Genomic DNA, 20,719 nt, shown 5'->3' on the forward strand with positions numbered 1-20,719 from the left:
CACATTAAACTTCATCTGCCACCTGTCTGCCCACTCCACCAACTTGTCTATGTTCTTGTGAAGTTCTACACTGTCATCCTCACAGTTTACAATGCTTCCAAGTTTTGTATCATCCTCAAACTTTGAAATTGTCCCCTGCACACCAAGACCTAGTTCATTAATATATATCAGGAAAAGCAAGGGTCCCAATACCGACCCCTGGGGAATTCCACTATAAACCTTCCTCCAGCCTGAAAAATATTCATTGGCCATTACTCTCTGTTCCATGTTGCTCCTGTCCCTTTTATTCCATGAGCTAAAACTTTTCTCTCAAGCCTGTTGTGCATTACTGTATCGAATGCCTTTTAGTTACCTTTGGTGCTTTTGCGAAAGAAACATAAATGTTCCACAATGTCTAACTGACTGGAATACTGAGTATGATTGTCCATGAGTTGTAATATGTAGTGACATCTTTGAAGATGTCATACTTTCACAAGAAAATAAATATTGTGATCACCCTGTTTATAAACTGAGAGCTGAGTGTTAGCAACATAGAAAAGTAACTTTTCAAATACCAATAACAACTAAGTATTCCAGGGCACTTCACAAGAATGCCGTAAAGCTTTGTTTTTCATTTGATCTTGTCAGTAAACACCAATATCTGTATGATACTGCTTCACCTGATCACTTGTACTGATACTTGTCAAGTACTGCGGTGTTTGGTTGATTGAAATATCCTTCAGCAACCTTTTTAATTGGTCTTCATTCTTCTCTACAGGTCTGACTCACATTGAGGCAACAGTGAATGCACTAATTGACATTATTCATGGATATTGTACCTGTGAGCTAGACTACATCAATGCTGCTGCAAAGGTTTATATGCAGATGCTGCTGTGCCCTGTAAGTCCCCTATTTAATGGGAAATAATGGTTGTTTCTTTGATTGTGGTCAGTCAATGTTACAGCAACATTTTGTGACCAATGAGAGCAGCCTGTTTAGTATTGTTAAAGGATGAAAATTAGTGTGAGCATATTCGGCAGTATTGCACAGTTGTGAAATGATTTTCGTGTTGGTGTGATGGGACATTATCTGTGTCTTTACCTGGTGGCTCTTGCCAGTGTTCTATATCTCAATTGATTTGAATTGTTTGTCCCTCAGGACCAATCAGTGAGTTTTGCCTGTAAACAGGCGCTGATTCGCGTACTGAGACCACGGAGCAAGCGCAGACACGTCACACTGCCATCCCCTCCTCGCAGCAACACCCCAATGGGTAAGGAACGAGAGATCTGAATAATGCCCAGCAATAATGCAGTGATGCAATGTAGTAATGTATCTTGAAATGTTGGTTACCAAAACTGTTGATGTTCACAAAAAACAATGGATATGCTGTTTCCCTTTTACAGGTATTAAAATGGTGAATCAGGGAGCAAGTATAGATGCCTCCCTGTTATATTGTTTAAAGGACCAAAAATTAGATCCTTTGTGATAATTAAATATGTATTTTTCATCTCTCACCTTCCTTGCCTGAATAAAGGCATTGAAAATTATTTCAGTTTGGGTAATTGTTATATAAAATTTTGAATTGATCACTGCAAGTGTTGAGTAGGAATTTTAATGTGTCGATGTAGATACACTGCACCAGGACACCAGTATGTGTAAAAGCTGTCCCAGGACACCAGCGCACCTTGGTGTACGTATACTGCACAAGGGCACTGCTCACATTTAGCTGTGAGGTTTTCCTGAACATGTGACTTTGCAGTGAAGTGTAAATGTCACCCTGGACTGGAGTCCATTTAGTCTAAAGACCTGTCTCCATTTGTTCTTCAGGTGATAAAGATGACGACGACGATGATGATGCTGAGGATAAAATACAACCATCGGGAATGGCAGGCAATGAAAATATTCGTCAAGAGAGTCAAGAACAAAGTGAAGTGGATCACGGAGACTTTGAGATGGTGGTAAGCATTTCTAAAGATCAATGGTATCTTGTTCACCAATGGAAGGATGAGAACAAAAGAATAGAAGTAGTTATAGTTAATATATAGAGACTTTTCATTGCTCCAGTCTTTCTCTTTGCAGCTCTGGGTACAGCTGAAATTTGCAGTAAATCTGAAACTTTGTGAAAGAATATAACTGACATAAAAGTGGATCTGGTTTGACAAAGCACAGTGGCACTTCATGCATAGCTTATGCCTATGATTCACTAAGTATAAGATTTCAGCTATCAATGCAGCAACAACTTACACCTTTAATGTATTAAAACATCCCCAGGAATTTGAAACAATGCTTGACACCAAGTACATAAGGAGGACATTAGAACAGGTGACCAAAAATTTGATCAAAGAGATACATTTTAAGGCATGTCTTAAAGAAGGAGTAAGGGAGAGAATTTCAGAGCTTTGGGGCCTAGGCAGCTGGGTAATGTTTTACTACGTTAAAGACGCTACGTAAATACAAGTTGTTGCGGGTTGTCTCCAGAATGAGACAATAAAAGTAAAGTTGTAAGAAGAATTGATTGGGCGCAGGGGGCGGAATGGAAAAGCTGAAATCACTTTACACATCACACGGGTAATATTGTCGTTATAACATGTTACTCCAGTCGCAAAGTAGGCCAAGTTGCCAGACTGTAAAATTTATTGATTATTTTTCACCTGCAGTTTTAATAAAGCTTGCATCTTATAAATCTCCTGCCTTTTCAATCTGCTTATGATAAAAATTGTTTCATTTTCCCTTCTTTCCCAGTCGGAATCAATGGTTTTGGAGTCGGCTGAAAATGTCACGAATGGAAACCCTTCCCCCCTGGAGGCACTGCTGGCGGGAGCAGAGGGCTTCCCACCAATGCTGGACATCCCTCCAGATGCAGATGATGAGACAATGGTGGAACTAGCAATTGCTCTTAGCCTGCAGCAAGATCAACAAGGTACAGCACAATTCCTCTGATTTATTCAGAGGCTGGGCATTATGAATTGGGGAGCAGGTGGGAGACTCAGGATCTGCTCAGTTGTTTTGGCAGACTTGCAAAGAACTGAACAGAATGAAGAAAGTTTAATAAACTTTATTTCGGTCAATTTTTTTTTTACTACAAATGTTAGAAGTCAAAACAAAAAGCAAAAAGAGAACCTTTGGCTCATCCACCTTCTTTAGAACCTGGAATCAAACTGTAACTACGCAGCAAGTCTGAGAAAAAAGAAATAAGGAGGGAGAAGATTAAATATGAGGGTAAACTAGCCAGTAATATAAAAGAAGATTGCAAGAGTTTTTTTAGATATATAGAAGGTAAGAGAGAGGCAAAAATGGACATTGGGCCGCTGGAAAATGACGCTGGAGAAGTAGTAGTGGGGAGCAAAGAAATGGCGGAGAAACTGAATAGGTACTTTGTGTCAGTCTTCACAGTGGAAGACATGAGTGACATCCCCAAAGTTCAAGAGAGTCGGGGGGCAGAGGTGAGTATGGTGGCCATTACCAAGGAGAAGGTGCTAGGAAAACTGAAAGGTCTGAAGGTGGATAAATCACCTGGACCAGATGGATTACATCCCAGAGTTCTGAAGGAGATAGCTGAAGAGATAGTGGAGGCGTTAGTGGTGATCTTTCAGGAATCACTGGAGTCAGGGAGGGTCCCAGAGGACTGGAAAATCGCTAATGTAACCCCCTGTTTAAGAAGGGAGTGAGGCAAAAGACAAGAAATTACAGGCCGATTAGCCTGACCTCGGTTGTTGGTAAGATTTTAGAGTCCATTATTAAGGATGAGATTTCAGAATACTTGGAAGTGCATAGTAAAATCGTTCAAAGTCAGCATGGTTTCATCAAGGGGAGGTCATGCCTGACAAATCTGTTAGAATTCTTTGAGGAGGTAATGAGTAGGTTAGACAAAGGAGAACCAATGGATGTAATCTACTTGGACTTCCAGAAGGCCTTTGACAAGGTGCCGCACAGGAGGCTGCTCAGTAAGATAAGAGCCCATGGTGTTAGAGGCAAGGTATTAGCATGGATAGAAGATTGGCTGTCTGGCAGGAGGCAGAGAGTGGGGATAAGGGGGTCCTTCTCAGGATGGCGGCCGGTGACTAGTGGAGTTCCGCAGGGGTCAGTGTTGGGACCACAACTTTTCACTTTATACATTAATGATCTAGATGAAGGAACTGAGGGCATCCTGGCTAAGTTTGCAGGTGATACAAAGATAGGTGGAGGGACAGATAGTATTGAGGAGGCGGGGAGGCTGCAGAAGGATTTGGACAGGTTAGGAGAATGGGCAAAGAAGTGGCAGATGGAATACAATGTGGGGAAGCGTGAGGTCGTGCACTTCGGCAGGAAGAATAGAGGCATGGACTATTTTCTAAATGGGGAGAGAATTCAGAAATCTGGAGTGCAAAGGGACTTGGGAGTCCTAGTCCAGGATTCTCTTAAGGTTAATTTGCAGGTTGAGTCAGTAGTTAGGAAGGCAAATGCAATGTTGGCATTTATTTCGAGAGGACTAGAATATAAAAGCAGGGATGTGTTGCTGAGACTTTATAAGGCTCTGGTCAGACCACATTTAGAGTATTGTTAGCAATTTTGGGCCCCGTAACTCAGGAAGGATGTGCTGGCCCTGGAGAGGGTCCAGAGGAGGTTCACAAGAATGATCCCAGGAATGAAAGGCTTAACATATGAGGAACGTTTGAGGACTCTGGGTCTATACGCGATGGAGTTTAGAAGGATGAGGGGGGATCTGATTGAAACTTACAGAATACTGAAAGGCCTGGATAGAGTGGACGTTGGGAAGATGTTTCCATTAGTAGGAGAGACTAGGACCTGAGGGCACAGCCTCAGAGTAAAGGGAAGACCTTTTAGAACAGAGATGAGGAGAAACTTCTTTAGCCAGAGAGTGGTGAATCTATGGATTTCATTGCCACAGAAGGCTGTAGAGGTCAGGTCATTGAGTGTATTTAAGACTGAGATAGTTAGGTTCTTGATTGGTAAGGGGATCAAAGGTTACGGGGAGAAGGTGGGAGAATGGGGTTGAGAAACTTATCAGCCATGATTGAATGGCGGAGCAGACTTGATGGGCCGAATGGCCTAATTTCTGCTCCTATGTCTTATGGTCTTAAAGACAGCAGATAGGTTAATGTTTCAGGTGGTGACCCTTTGTCAGGGCCAGGCAGCTTAGATTCAGCGTATGTCGTGTTGAGTTGTTACTTTGACTGACTTTGTTTAATCTCTGCTTTGGCCAGACTGATAATAAGTAACTTATAGACCTCGTGAATTTGAAGCCTATGAAATCAGACTCTCCACTGACTTGGTGTAGTCAGTCTGGATTTTACAGATGCTGTTACAGCTATTTTTGTAATTGGATATTTTATTGATTTTTGAAACAAATATTCTGGGTACTGTAAACCAGGCAATGTGGTTCTGTTTAAGTAAACACAGACTCAGCATCTTGTCATGATGTCATGCTGATTGAATGCAGGTTTTCTGAATTAGATTTTTTGGTCCTTATTGTATTCTGTGTATGAGAGTATGCTCTTCCTGCAGTGTGGATAAGTTCCTGATGATTTTTGCCTTTAACAGGTAGTAGCAGCAGTGCCCTGGGCCTACAGAGCCTGGGACTATCTGGACAAGCACCCAGCTCCTCATCATTGGATGCAGGCACGCTGTCTGATACCACAGCCTCAGGTAACTATACTGGCTAAATCTGGTACAGACCTATAGAAAAAATGTTTGTGTAAGCTCCTGATGGGGTCTTCATGATATCAATTGTTGTGATGATGTTTCAGGGTGTGGTTTTAATCTGACTCTGTGGTGTAGTGGGGTCATGGTTGCAAATTGTATTGCGGATTAACTAAAATGAAGTAATAATGCAGTTCACTACAATTAAAGATATTGTGTTAATTGTCTTAGAGACATTTGATGTCAGTTCAGGTAGTTCAGCATCAACTCCCAATAAGAAATTTTAAGGTAAACCTCGGAGTCTTCACTTTATCTGCTTCTGTCAGTTTGCCCTTGAGTCTAGACTGCACTCTCTGTATGTGTAAAAGATGGAGTTCTGTCAATTTTCAGCCCTGCAGGTGAAGAGAATTGTTGCCATTAGATTTGCTTCAGTTGAATCAGATTTCATGTATCAGAGTGTTGATAGGTTGTGGATAACTCTATAGCTCAGATGATTCCCCCACCTTCTTGGCGAGAAGGTGAGAATGTGGCAGTGAATAACCTACAGTTGGAGACAGGTATGGAAAGTGAAAAAGAATCAGCTATGGAAGAGTTATGTTTCTGATTGGTCAATTCAGTTCTGACTTTCCATCTTAGGCAGCTGCTTCATGTAAGGCATGTTAAATAAATAAACATTACGTAAAATGGGAACCAAGCATTTACAATAAACACTTTGAATAGTTCCTGCAAGAAGTGATTTGCAAGTTACAAAGTCAGTTATTTCCTTCAGAGCAATATTAAATGACCCTACATAAAAGATTCAACATGGAAGCATGCCATTTGGCCCAACCAGCCCATGTTGGTGATTACCCTCCACATGAGCAAATATCTCTAATTGCATTTACCCACTTGTTCCCATTTCTCGTCATCTCCTTTGCCTAACTCTCCAATCTCATCTTAAATGTTAATACAGTTTCTGCCTCAGCCACAACCCTGGAATGAATTTCACAGCCTCTCAACACTCTGCTTGAAGAAACTTACCCTGCTGTCTGTTCTAAATCTCTGACATTTAATATTATAATTGTGGCCCCTCATTTTTATGAGATCACATTAAGTTTTTGTCTGGGCTCAGTGTTACTTCTTGACTTTTGAACTGCACCTCTTGTGATAAAACCTGGAATTTCATTAGCTTCGTTTAAGGCTTTATTCTACCCAGCATGCTGTCTTTAATGACCTGTACCCCTCCTCCCACCCCACCCCCAAATCCCTCTGCTACTCCACAACATCAAGCCTGTTTCCATTTGCAGTATAATCACTGCTATTAATTATATAATTACAATCCACAATAAACTAAATGAATCAGCTTTTGGAAGCTAACCTCTGTTTCAATGAGGACTTAACGTTTTTGCAAACTGAGTTTAAATCACTACTGATGTTCACTGTGTAAATGACTTCTAATATAAGAAGCTGAATGGAAGTGAAGTACTTATGTGTTGAATGACCAACCTATGTGACAATCGAAAGAATCAATTTACCAGAAAAGTCAAACAATTCCATTAGTCACCAAGCAAAACACTCTCTCCCCAAGTTTGTTATGCCTTTTCAAGCATTTGTTAAATATTGGCCCAGGTGTTGAACAGACAGTGAATCTTTTGTTCTGTCTGTGGGTCTCATGTCTGTGTGAGAAACTTTTGTGTGGTTTGATCAGCCGCTAGAACCTTTCTGTACCTATAATGTCCTGCTTCTTAATTGTTACGATATTGAAAAGCTGCTGAAGGCCGTGCCAAGCCCATGGTCTCTGGCTATGTTTGTCTCAAACGTCTGTGCTTGTGCTCACGGTTTGTAAATATGGTGTTTTTACCTGTAACAGCCGTTGCTATGCTTTTAGCTCCAGCCTCTGATGATGAAGGGAGCACAGCAGCAACAGATGGATCAACCCTGCGAACATCACCTGCGGAGCACGGTGGCAGTGTGGGGTCAGAGAGCGGGGGCAGTGCTGTTGACTCTGTTGCGGGAGAACACAGTGGTAAGCGATTGGCCTAAACGTGCATTAAGGTGTTAAAAGTTTAAAAATAAAACAGATGGAATATTAAATCAATACCTTACGGCCAAGTTTAAAATTTTGGATTTTTGTAACTGATCCCTGTATGGCAGCACACACCCTCTTTCATTTTTACAGCCCAAGCATTAAGTGCCTTCTAGTTGATTTATGTATAAGAATACTTTGAGGATTGGGATACATTCCTTCACAACAAATCTCCACTGCACAGCCAATGCTTTCCAGTTTGGCCTCAGCCGCTTTACTGCAGCTCCTGGTGTCGTATTATTTCAGGGATGACTCTAATGTGTAGAGAGCAGTATACTACAAACAACCTGAACAGGAATAGGGCCTGAGAAATTAAACACCCTTGTGATTACCTCATTGTTCCTAGGAAGAAGTTATTGACACAAAATATATGACACTGCAGTTGTTAATGCATGTGCATGGTAGCCATAATAACCCTGTAGTGTGTTTAAATACATATATGTAAATGTATAATATAGCTAGACACAGTTTAACCATTTTTAAAAAATCTATATTTAGTGTCTGGGCGCAGCAGTGCATATGGAGATACAACAGTCGAGGGACATCCTACAGGACCGGGCAGTGTCAGCTCCAGCACAGGAGCCATTAGTACCACCACTGGACAACAAGAAGGTGAAGGGTCAGAAGGAGAAGGTGAAACAGAAGGAGACCTACATACAAGCAACAGGTGAGAAAAGATGTTAATCTCCAAGTTATTAAGTTATTTTTCCAATTCAAATTATAGTGGAGTGATGTGATTTATGATCCGTTAGGTTTCCTCTGACTGTCACCAGCAGTTCAGTGAAAAGTTGTGTTAAGGGCTGGCGTTTAAGTATTCCTTCTACTCCTCACACAGGCTCCACATGGTACGTCTGATGCTCCTTGAGAGACTTTTACAGCATCTGCCACAGCTCCGTCATGTTGGTGGAGTTCGAGCCATCCCCTACATGCAGGTGAGAATAGCTTGTCCCAATGGGCTTTTTCTGACTTATTTTACACTTCTAGGGTGATACAAAATTTAGTTTTATGTTAAGTAGAAATTGACACATTAGCCTCATTGGAGATAACAAATGGCGAATGTGTTGTGTTGTCATTTGGAGAAATTGCAGTGGCACTGAGGATCAAAAATGGGAAAATGCCAAGTGGTTCATGTCTAGGGCTCGCTCCATTTTATGTTTGCCTTTAGTCACAAAGCCAAACAAAAGATGTGGATTCACTAAAATCGCTGTATTTTGAGCTTATATCCTTGTCGTTTTCATTCTGCTCTGATGGAGTTGCTCAGGACCTGATCCTCCATAGAGTTTTTGTTTTGATGGAATTCCCAGCACACTTGGACATCTCAGCTCCTTTCAGAAGAATCAAAACTTAGCTTACACTCTACAGGGACAAAACAAATTACTATCATGGAAGGAAATTAACAAATAATGATCATGGAGGAAATATGGCTAACAAAAAAATTGGGGACCAGCTTTTGGTACTGTTGATTGATTTGGAAATGTCTTTAATTTGTGCATTTGTTTTATGTGTTACTGATGTTTTCTATGTACATTTCCTTTCATCCAACAGGTAATCCTAATGCTGACTGCTGACCTAGATGGAGAAGATGAGAAAGATAAAGGAGCCTTGGACAACCTGCTTTCCCAACTCATTGCAGAACTGTGCATGGACAAGAAGGTACTGGCCTCTCGGCAGCCAATCATCAGGCATTTTTCACCATTTTAAAAATTAATTTTCTTCTCTTGATGAACAACTCCAATATTATTTTGATGATCACAGGGAGACTTTACAAAATAATTTGGGCATTAGACCTTCAGTAGTAATTTTCTCCCTTCCTCCACCCACATCCAGATTGCAGTTCAGAGTTAGTGCAGGCATGTATCCTAATGATTATGCAGGCCTGAAAATTCATTGGTATTAATGAAACCTAATATTACAAATGTTTGTTGTGTGTTAGTAATGCTGAATGCACTAACCCATAGAAATCTGCATAATTGGAAACTGCATAACCATCAAATGTTCTCTGAATTAAAATGCTGCTGTGGTCTTTGTTATACTGAATGCTGTTACACACAAGTACCTCACACACAGCAACCCAAGGGCCTGCAGCGGTTAGGAGCAGGCAAGGAGGGTGGGGTGTCCAGATGGCACCTTTCTACATACAGTAGCCTATAGTGGTTACGATTCTGGACTATCTCAGTGTTGCAATCTGGAATGCAGTAATTTAAGAGAAGATCCATCACCACTGCCTCGGGGCAATTTTTATTTATTCATTCATGGCCTGTGAGCATCGCTGGCTAGACCAGCAATTATTGCCCATCCCTACTTGCCCTTGAGAAGGTGGTGGTGAGCTGCCTTCTTGAACTGCTGCAGTCCATGTGGTGTTGGTACATCCACAGTGCTGTTAGGGAGGGGAACTTCCAGGTGGTGGTGTTCCACCTATCTGCTGCCCTTGCCCTTCTAGATGGTGGTGGTCATGGGTTTGGAAGGTGCTGCCTAAGGAGGCTTGGTGAGTTGCTGCAGTGCATCTTGTAGATGGTTCACACTTGCCACTGTATGTTGGTGGTAGGGGGAGTGTCTGTTTGTGGATGGGGTGCCAATCAAGCGGGCTGCTTTGTCCTGGATGGTTTCAAGCTTCTTCAGTGTTGTGGAAACCGCACTCATCCAGGCAGGTATTCCATCACACTCCTGACTTGTGCCTTGTAGATGGTGGACAGGCTCTGGGGAGTCAGGAGGTGAGTTACTCCCTGCAGGATTCCTAGCCTGTGACCTGCTCTTATAGCCACAGTATTGATGTGGCTTGCCCCATTCACTTTCTGGTCAACGGTAAACTTAGAATGTTGATAGAGGGGGATTCAGCGATGGTCATGGCATTGAATGTCAAGGAGAGATGGTTAGATCCTCTTGTGTTGGAGATGGTCATTGCCTGGTGTTTGTGTGGTGCAATTGTCACTTGCCACTTGACAACCCAAGCCTAGATATTGTCCAGCTCTTGCTGCATTTCAACATGGACTGCTTCAGTATATGGGGAGTCGCAAATGGTGCTGAACATTGTGCAATCATCAGTGAACATCCCCACTTCTGACCTTATGATGGAAGGAAGGTCACTGATGAAACAGCTGAAGATGGTTGGGCCTAGGATACCACTGCAGGAGTTCCTCAGGGTATTGTTCCGGAACTGAGATGATTGACCTCCAACAACCACAACCATCTTCCTTTGTGCTACGTATGACTCCAACCAGCAGAGATTTTTCCCCGATTCCCACTGACTCCAGTTTTGCTTGGGTGCCTTGATGCCACACTGGTCAAATGCTGCCTTGATGTCAGGGTCAGTCACTCTCACCTCACCTGTGGAGTTCAGCTCTTTTGTCCATGTTTAAACCAAAGCTGTAATGAGTTCAGGAGCTGAGTGGCCCTGGTGGAACCCAAACTGAGCGTCAGTGAGCAGGTTATTGCTAAGTAAATGCCGCTTGTGGTGGACAATACATGTAAACTTGCCAGCATCACCCATATCTCGAGAAAAAAATAAATTAAGATGTTCAGAACCCCTCTTCCTGAATTGATTGCTTATAATTGTGTTGCTCAGGATGTTTCTAAGAAGAATGATCGCAGCCCACTGAATGAAGTGCATCTGGTGATCATGAGACTTCTCAGCGTTTTTATGTCCCGAACTAAATCAAGCTCAAAATCTGCCTCTGAGGTAAGTCGCTGCTTTGCACCTTATAAATTAATGTGTGCAAACTGTTGCATTATTTCTGTTACTGAAATAATTTTTAACTGCTTTACTAAGGGGAATTTTTAAAACCTTATGCACTATATGTTCTTAAACGAAAGTGTTAAGGACAGGGGTGAGAGAGAGATTAAAACCCCTAATTCCCTATCCTTTCTGGCGGTAATCAGTGTAAAGTAATTTTGATAAAGCTGATGTGTGTTCCCAAACCCTAGTGTGGGGTCAACTTAAAAGTCAACAGCAGCAGACTTTCATGGATTTAAACGAGGAATATTATTTATTCATGCACTCGCCTTGAAAAGCTCTATCGCTACATTAATCACACAGCACACGCCCAAAAAAAGGTCTACAGATATTAAAACCAAACAGAATGGTTAACAGTTCGTGTGTCTTTGAGAGTCCAGTGAAGGAAGGAGTTTTTCCCACACTCAAATTAATGTTAAGTAAGTTCAGATGGCTGGGGTCAAATCTGGTTTAATTGCAGGGTTCCTTCAAAGTAAAGACTCTTCAGCAAGATCATGTAGACAGATTCTGATGGCTGTCACACCAGAGGTCCAATTTTTTTACAGGCGCACTAGGAGCTGTTCAAAACAGGTTGGAGGAGGCTTTTAAAGGCCTCACAGGTCTTGAAAAGGCTAGATGACAGCCTTTCTTTGCAGCTGTAATGTTGTTGTTGGTGCTCTGCAGACAGCCTGGTGTGTGTGTCTCTGTTTTTGGATAAAAGGATTTCAAATCAGAGGGCAGTTTCGATCACATGATGAATGGCCATTGATACACAGTGGAACACAAATGGTGATCTTTCTTGTGAAGGAGGAGTTTCAGTCACATGATCAAATTATAAGGTAGATAGTTGTCTTTAGCACCTCATCGTGGGTACTCAATCTCGATAGCCCTCCCTTGCTACATGGCAAACCTGGAGTCAGAGTCTGGGAGTTTATTGTCCCTGTGTTTTGGAGTAAGCCTTGACAATAGCAAGTGTGAAATTCCACAGAACAGTTCTATTCAGGCATGTCCATTCAAGGGAGACCCCTGCCCGTGATAATCGAATTTGGAACTTTTCAAAGTTTGCTGGGCTGTTGAAGTTGCAAAAGTCAGATGACACCTCAGCAGCCATCTTACAGCTCATCAGGGTCCATTTTAAAAGGAGCAGTTTTTGGAAAATATTTAATATTTAATGCCTGCACTGGCATGACAAAAGGAACATGTATTTTACTGGAGATTGCAAAAGTAATTATTATGTTCCTTGCAGGCTTCCTCATTAATCTCCAATGCCACAGCCACTGCATTGTTAAGTTCAGGAGCCATTGACTATTGCCTCCATGTTCTTAAATCACTGCTGGATTACTGGAAAACACAACAGGGTGAAGAAGAAGCTGTGGTAACAAGTCAGCTCCTGAAACCACACACTTCTTCTTCACCTCCAGACATGAGCCCGTTCTTCCTGCGACAGTATGTGAAGGTAAGGCTTTATAATTAAACCAAAGGTCCTGCTGCTGAGTATCAATAAAAAGGCTGACATTATGATTCAAAGATGGGGAATAGCTATTAGTTATGGATTTAGAGCATGTTTGGAGAACAGGAGTATATATGTGTTTATGCATTTGAGTTGGAAGGTACAGTTTAATATGTGAATATAGAGAGGGAAAAATACACTTTTTTGCATGAGGTTTGTTGATGCAGCTAACATATGTTGGTAATTTTTCTCATGTTTGCTTTTACGGCACAAGTTTTTAGGATTTAAAAAAAAATCCTTGCTGGTTTGCAGGGCCATGCTGCAGATGTGTTCGAGGCGTACTCACAGCTCTTGACTGAAATGGTGCTGAGGTTACCATACCAAATAAAGAAGATTGCTGATGCAAACTCTCGGGTTCCACCACCGATCTTTGACCATTCTTGGTTCTATTTCCTGTCTGAAGTGAGTGTCTGATTCAGAAATCCACAGCAACATTTGCTGGCAGTATGTGATAATGGTGTACGTTTATGCAATTGCTGAGTTCCTATAACAGTGAAAACTTGCTCTTGTTTCAGTATCTAATGATCCAGCAGACTCCTTTCGTTCGTCGTCAAGTTCGTAAACTCCTACTGTTCATTTGCGGATCAAAGGAGAAGTACCGTCAGCTGCGGGATCTGCACACACTTGATTCACATGTTCGAGGAATTAAAAAACTGCTGGAGGAGCAGGGAATCCATTTACGTGGTGGTGTGGTCACAGCTTCCTCAGGATCTGCTCTGCAGTACGACACGCTCATTAGCTTGGTAAGTTGATGCTTATTGCAGATGAATAGGGTTCTGAAATCTCTGTCCTATGGCAGTCCATGAAATCCTTAAAATGAATCTTCATTATCTGAAACTGTGTTAAAACGTTTGTATTACATTTGCAGCAGTGGATTAAGAGGCATATAAACGGGGCATATTTCAGGTTGTCTTTGTGTCCAAAACGGTGCTAAATGCAATTCACAGTTTTAAGTTACACATTGCACCTTCATTTTTTAGTCAATTTTATATTTTTCAACGCTGATAATTTTCAATTTACCTGTTAACAAAGTGCATTTTTATCACTCTGTTCACAGTGATTAAAAGTTAGTTTAATCCTTTTGCCTCTTTCAGATGGAGCACCTAAAGGCCTGTGCAGAGATTGCAAGCCAGCGGACAGTGAACTGGCAGAAATTCTGCCTCAAGGATGATTGTTAGTATAACATTAGTTAACTTTTCTAGGTTGCAATGTTTCCTGGAACCTCAGTTGTAGATATACCCTCCTCCATGTTTTGCTACAGTTTCAAGATTGACTAACGTTTTAAAAAAAGGTTGCAGCATGTACCCCAGATTTTACAAGCAAACACAAAACTGAACTTTGCAGTCCTGACAAACTCCTTCAGGCTAATGCTAAGGCTATGGATCACTGCAACACAGTTATGATTACAGTTATAAGTACAGTACATAGCATACCAAGTCTGTGCCAATCTATTTGCCATGCAAACCATCTTGTCTAATCTAACTCCCCCATAACCTTCAATATTATTTCAAGCAACTAATTTTCTTCTAAAACAATGTATCGACTCTGCTTCTACAAAGGCTCATGTACAGAAGCCCATTCAAACATCCACAATTTAAAAATTGGTGAATCTTAAATAAATACAGCATTTCCTGAACTGAGTACATATTAGCTGCTTTTTAGAAAACAACCACAAAATATTTCCATCGTTTCAGCAGAAGGATTTTTGAACTTTGCTGGTATTAAGATTTGAGTTTATGCTTTAAGTAAATCAAATAAATTTAACTTTTTATCTATGTTCCTCTCTGTGCTTCTTCCTCTCCTCCCCTCTAGCTGTTTTATATTTCCTGCTTCAGGTTAGTTTTCTTGTGGATGAAGGAGTCTCCCCGGTTCTCCTCCAGTTGCTTTCGTGTGCGCTCTGTGGCAGTAAAGTGCTCTCTACAACATCGTCCAGCAGCACAGGGGGCACCGGAACAACTGCAGCCTCCTCCAGCTCAGGACAGACCGGATCTCAGTCCAAATCCTCCAGCAAAAAGAGCAAGAAAGAGGAGAGAGAGAAGGAGAAGGATGGTATGCTATAAGAACATCGCTACAGTATAAACCATTATCAGGAGAATTTTATATACATTTACACATGCAAATAATTTTATAATGGAATAAAAATTTTGCATAAAACTGTTGTTAAAGCAAGTGAAAATGGATATTTAGCAAATGAGCAGTCATAGAGAGAGAGTCTTCAGACTTAAACCTTAAACAGGAGCTGTATCCTTCCCTTATGCCTATGGATTATGCCATACATGAATTCTAGATTTTCCCTTAGTGTCACTGATTTCAGCTGTTCATAGAGTGTGATACTAAACAGCTAATATTTACATTTTTCCTAACTACAGCCTGGCAAATAAAAATGTGAATGTGCAGTGGGTCAGTAGCCTGTCCTTTTAGTTTCTGAATCTGGGGTCACAGCCAAATTCATACTGAAGGGGGACTGGACTGCTTTCTCCTGACAGTGCTTAATGAAATTCTGAAGTCTGGTGCACTTAGCCTGTTTTGTAATAATGAAATGGTCACAAAGCAATGGTTGCCAAGATTTGGCAAAATTGACAGCCACGCTGTAAGAGACCAGGTTGACTAATAGGGGAAATGGAAGCATTTCACTGGAAAACAATAAGGATTCTTTCTAAGGCTTGAGCTGAGACACTTTGAAGGAGACACGTAATCATCCTCTTAATGCTGCAATTGATCTTGGAGTGCTGATGGAACAGAGCTTTACTCTGTATCTAACCTCTGTTGGAACTGCCCTAGTAGTGCTTCATGGGATAGTGTTGCAAGAGCTTTACTCTGTATCTAACCCATGCTGAATCTACTTGGGGGTTTTGCACTTTTGAAGTATCCTGGCAAGACACCCAACTACAAAAATGTTCCTACTATACACAAGAGAGAAAAAAAATTAGACTACAGCAATAACCCCGGCAGTGTCGCAGGACAAGATGCATTTCTGTCACTATTCCTTCATGTCCTTTTGGTCAAAACCCTGGAATTCCTTGCATTTAACCATAATGGAATCACTGCCACCGCAAGCAAGGGCACATGCATTGCCTCAGCCCAACTAGGGATGGGCAATTCATGTGCCCTTGCCAGTGATCTCAAAGCAAAGCTCAAGTTTCTACAGTGTGAATTGTGAACATCGGGATAATATTCTTACACTCGTATGCGCTATGCTTTTATCATGCCAGCTAATAAATTTGCCATTTCCTTCTTTGTTTTTGACAGAGAATGCAAGCAGTCAGGAAGATCAGCTCTGCACAGCTTTGGTCAATCAACTGAATAAATTTGCTGACAAAGAAACTTTGATTCAGTTTTTACGATGTTTCCTATTGGAATCAAACTCCTCATCTGTGCGTTGGCAGGCTCACTGCCTTACTCTACACATCTATAGGTGAGTCGCGAGTCGGTTTCATTTCCATGAGGATAAACACCAACATGCACTGCTTGGGCCAAATGGCCTGTTAGTGTTGTAATCGCTGCAATATTAACAGTTTAAGCAATGCATTGCTGAGCTCTCAGCCCTGTGTAGGAGCTGCAGTAACAACAGGAGAAAGAGGCCAATCGTGCAAATGTTGTGAGTTTATAGTCAAACTAGACACAGTATAACTTCAGTGTGACAAAAGTTGTAACAGAATTTTGCTACAGAAGTTCAGTTATTTTCCACAAAAGGCTTAAAAAAGTTAAACATGTGGGCAATAAATAACAAATATTGATACTAGTGATAACCCAAGGAAACCCGTACTCTCTTCAGCTTTTCAGGTTATTTAATGATGACCTAGATGAAAAAAAGGGGGCCATGTATCTAAGTTTTCTAACACCACTATGTTAGCATAGTGGAGTGAATGGGCGCAGATAGCTGCAAATGAACATTAACTGAGTGGGCAAAACTGGAAGATGGAATTCAATGTGGGGAAGTTTTTTTTATTCCTTTGTAGGCTGACAAGTGCCAGCATTTGTTGCCCATCCATAATTGCCCTTGAGAAGATGGTGATAATCAGCAGGAGGTTTCCTTGTCCATGTTTGACCTGATGAGACTTTATAGGGTCTGGAGTCGATGTTGAGGACTCCCACGGCAACTCCTCCCAACTGTATACCACTGTGCCACCAACTCTGCTGGGCCTGTCCTGCCGGTGGGACAGGGCATACCCAAAGATGGTGACGGTGGTGTCTGGAACGTTACCTGTAAGGTATGATTCCGTGAGGCTGTCAGGCTGTTGCTTGATTAGTCTGTGAGATAGCTCTGCGAATTTTGGCACTAGGCCCCAGATGTTAGTAAGGAGGACTTTGCAGGGTTGACAGGGCTGAGATTGCCACTTCCCGTGCCTAGGTTGATGCCGGGAGGTCCGCCCAGTTTCATTCATTTTTTGTGACTTCGTAGAGGTTTGTTACGACTGAGTGGCTTGCTAGGCCATTTCAGAGGGCATTTAAGAGTCAACCACATTGCAGTGGGTCTGGAGTCATGTGTAGGCCAGACCAGGTAAGGATGATAGATTTCCTTCCCTAAAGGACATCAGTGAACCAGATGGGTTTTTGCAACAATCGACAATGGTTCCAAGGTCATCGCTAGACTTTTAATTATTGAATTCAAATTCCATCTGCCGTGGTGGGATTTGAACCCAGGTCCCCAGAGCATTACTTTGGGTCTCTGGATAACTAGTCAATTGACGATACCACTATGCCATTGCTTCCCCCTAAGATTATTCTTGTGTAAGCATTGCTTAATAGCGCTGTTGATGTCACCTTCCATCACTTTGCTGATACTCTTTTCGAGTTATCAACAGTCACAGATTGCAACTCTTTTGAGTATAATCACAGTTCTTGGTTTCCGGGAGTGGGACATGAATCCACAACCCTCTGATTCAAAGGCGAGGGTGCTATGAACTGAGCCACAGCTGACACCTCATCACTTTGCTGATGATGAGAGGAGGCTGATGGGGTGATAATTGGCCAGGTAGGATTTGTCCTGCTTTTGGTGGATAGGACGTACCTGAGCAATTTTCCACATTGTCAGGTAGATACCAGTGCTGTAGCTGTACCAGAACAGCTTATCTAGGGGTGCTGCTAGATCTGGAACACGAGTCTTCAGTACGATTGCTGAAATGTTGTCAGGGCCTATACTATAGCCTTTGCAGTATCCAATACCTTCAGCTGTTTGTTGATATCATGTGGAGTGAATTGAATGGGCTGAAAACTGACATCTGAGATGCTGGGGAACTAAAGAGAAGGCCGAGATGAATCATCCACTCAGCACTTCTGTCTGAAGAAATGCTTCAGCCTTGTCTTTTGCACTGATGTGCTGGGCTTCCCCCATCATTGAGTTTGGGGATATTTGTGGAGCAGTTATCAGGTAAGTAAAACATGTTTTTCGAGAGCGATCTCCATCTTGACAAACGCAGCCCAAGAGGGATGTGACCCAAGAAAGATAGATCAAAGTATTTTCTAAATGGCAAGAAGCTAGGAACCGTACAGGAGCAGAGCTGTTTAGGGTCCAAGTCCAGAAATCACTAAACATTAGGTAAGATAAAATAATTTAAAAGGTTAATGGGATGTTGACCAATGCCTTAAGGCCGCTACAGTACAATGTGATCGAAGTTATGTTCAGCTGAACAGAGTTCTGCTTAGGCCCTTTGGACGTGAACGGTGATGCCCAAGGACTTTAGGTTTGGATTGCTACACGTGTTGCAGCAACCACTTGAGTAATGAAGTCCAAGGTTGGGGATATGGGTGGGCTCAGGAGCAATGACAATGAGGGGAATTGGTGTCTGGAATCGAGAGAATCAGATTGGAAGCTGGTTAGTGGGGATGAGGGGGAATTGGAATAGGGGTACAGAGGAGGTTCGGAACAGCATAGGTGTCTGTGTGGTGATGTTGGAAATGCCTTGGGAACTCACTACCTCACAGTGGTGATTCTTCTTTGGTTTACTGCTTCTATTCATTGCACTTTCTTTTGATTTGATGTGATTAGGAGCTCTGGCAAATCACAGCAAGAGCTGTTACTGGACCTGATGTGGTCGATTTGGCCAGAACTCCCAGCCTATGGACGCAAGGCTGCACAGTTTGTGGACCTGCTGGGATACTTCTCACTCAAGACTCCACAGACTGAAAAAAAGGTAAGAAAGTGTCTATAGATTGTGGCCAATGTCTGTTATATTAAAAGAGCAAGCCCCGTTGTAGGGAATTTGACTGCTTTGCATGTTCCTACTTTATTAGTGCTGAATATGACTGTCACCATTGTTCCTGTCCTAGCTGAAAGAATATTCACACAAGGCAGTAGAGATTCTTCGTACTCAGAACCATATTCTCACCAATCATCCCAACTCCAACATTTATAAGTGAGTAATATATTTGTTTAAATGTCTGTTCTTTGGCATAAGTGAACACATTTTATGTAGATCTGGAACTGTTGAAGAGGTGCTGCAATGTGCTTTTATGCTACTTAAATGATTAACAATATTCCTATTTTTTCTGCTTTCGTTTTGTTTCAGCATGCTGTCTGGTCTAGTCGAGTTCGATGGCTATTACCTAGAGAGTGATCCCTGCCTTGTCTGTAATAACCCTGAGGTACCATTCACTGTAAGTATAGAAGTACACCTGGCTCAGTGGGTGTCTGGCAAGGTCTACCATTAAATTTCCCCTTTTCCTCTGGAAAATTGTTCCTTGAAAGTGTAAAGACTTGTGGTCGCCTCTGTGTGTGAGTCATTGTCAGCAGTTTCCTCCACGAGTATTATTGGTTAGTCATCTGTTCAGTTAACTACAGCGGATAGTTTTGAGAGAAAGCGATTCTCTGTTGCTATGGCCTGTCACAACTATATTAACAATATAGCCTCATAGAAACCCCTGCCCCCCCTTGACAGTTAGACAATGTCCCTTTTGGGTAAAGGAGCTTCTCAGAATAATTTTTGAATCATAGAGATCAACAGTTAGAACAGCCCCAAGCAATGAATCTCACACTGAACTGCTAGTTACCTTGGTACATTGGTTTTCTCTTGTACTTTATGCACATAAATTAAAATGACCAAAAATTTTATTTGTTCTCTTCAGAATATTAAACTTTCATCAATCAAGGTAGATACACGCTATACAACCACACAGCAAGTGGTGAAACTGATTGGCAGCCACACCATCAGCAAAGTGACTGTGAAGATTGGAGATCTGAAACGCACTAAGATGGTTCGCACCATCAACCTGTATTACAACAACAGAACTGTGCAGGCTATTGTAGAACTAAAAAATAAGTGAGTATCTGGCGATGACATTTATGTCCTTGTAAATGATGGTGGATGAATGTTTGGTCTTAACCTTTCCCAAATGCAAGTACAAGTTCCAAGTAACTGTAAGCAGCCTGTGCAGTTTGCATGTTGATTCTGAGTGAATTAATGTGTGCTCAGGCTATATAAATAAATATCATCCAGCCACCCTTTCTACTCTTAGGAGAAAGTTTTTTTCCATGAACGTCAGTCTTGATTTAGTGAAAACACTCACTTCTGAAGTAGGAGGTCGTGGGTTCAAGCCCTACTCCAGAGACCTGAGCGCACAATCTAGGCTGACACTCCAGTGCAGTACTGAGGGAGTGTTGCACTGTCAGAGGTGTTTTCTCTCAGATGGATGTAAATAATCCCATTACATTATTCAGAGAAGATCAGGGTAGTTTTCCTTTTGTCCTGGCTAATGTTTATCCCTGAACCAAAATCACTAATACAGATGCCTGGTCATTTATTTCACTGTTGTTTTGCCTTGTCATGTGAGCGTACGAACAAGGATCAGGAGTCAGCCGTTCAGCTCCTCGAGCCTG

General features: G+C 41.9%; 1 protein-coding gene across 8 annotated transcripts in view; it reads left to right on the top strand.

Moving 5' to 3' along the window:
• The window catches only part of ubr4 (ubiquitin protein ligase E3 component n-recognin 4), a 182,104-nt gene that overhangs the window by 102,249 nt on the left and 59,136 nt on the right, over positions 1–20,719 (top strand). For 7 of the 8 annotated variants that reach the window (XR_013578892.1, XM_078557988.1, XM_078557992.1 and 4 more), the window contains 20 exons: positions 758–879; positions 1,138–1,249; positions 1,807–1,937; positions 2,722–2,899; positions 5,521–5,625; positions 7,487–7,624; positions 8,183–8,351; positions 8,520–8,616; positions 9,230–9,337; positions 11,247–11,360; positions 12,640–12,849; positions 13,156–13,305; positions 13,419–13,646; positions 13,998–14,076; positions 14,716–14,952; positions 16,153–16,318; positions 18,893–19,037; positions 19,174–19,259; positions 19,413–19,500; positions 19,969–20,162. Coding sequence is in view for 7 of the 8 variants with exons in the window: in XM_078557988.1 (XP_078414114.1) it covers positions 758–879; positions 1,138–1,249; positions 1,807–1,937; positions 2,722–2,899; positions 5,521–5,625; positions 7,487–7,624; positions 8,183–8,351; positions 8,520–8,616; positions 9,230–9,337; positions 11,247–11,360; positions 12,640–12,849; positions 13,156–13,305; positions 13,419–13,646; positions 13,998–14,076; positions 14,716–14,952; positions 16,153–16,318; positions 18,893–19,037; positions 19,174–19,259; positions 19,413–19,500; positions 19,969–20,162 (2,857 nt within the window). In the remaining variant the exon portion in view is untranslated. The remainder of the gene's footprint in view (positions 1–757; positions 880–1,137; positions 1,250–1,806; positions 1,938–2,721; positions 2,900–5,520; positions 5,626–7,486; positions 7,625–8,182; positions 8,352–8,519; positions 8,617–9,229; positions 9,338–11,246; positions 11,361–12,639; positions 12,850–13,155; positions 13,306–13,418; positions 13,647–13,997; positions 14,077–14,715; positions 14,953–16,152; positions 16,319–18,892; positions 19,038–19,173; positions 19,260–19,412; positions 19,501–19,968; positions 20,163–20,719) is intronic. The other variant, XM_078557990.1, reaches the window with a different exon arrangement.

The sequence above is a fragment of the Cetorhinus maximus genome, chromosome 15 (assembly GCF_964194155.1).
Source record: "Cetorhinus maximus chromosome 15, sCetMax3.hap1.1, whole genome shotgun sequence".
NCBI classification, from domain to species: domain Eukaryota; kingdom Metazoa; phylum Chordata; class Chondrichthyes; order Lamniformes; family Cetorhinidae; genus Cetorhinus; species Cetorhinus maximus.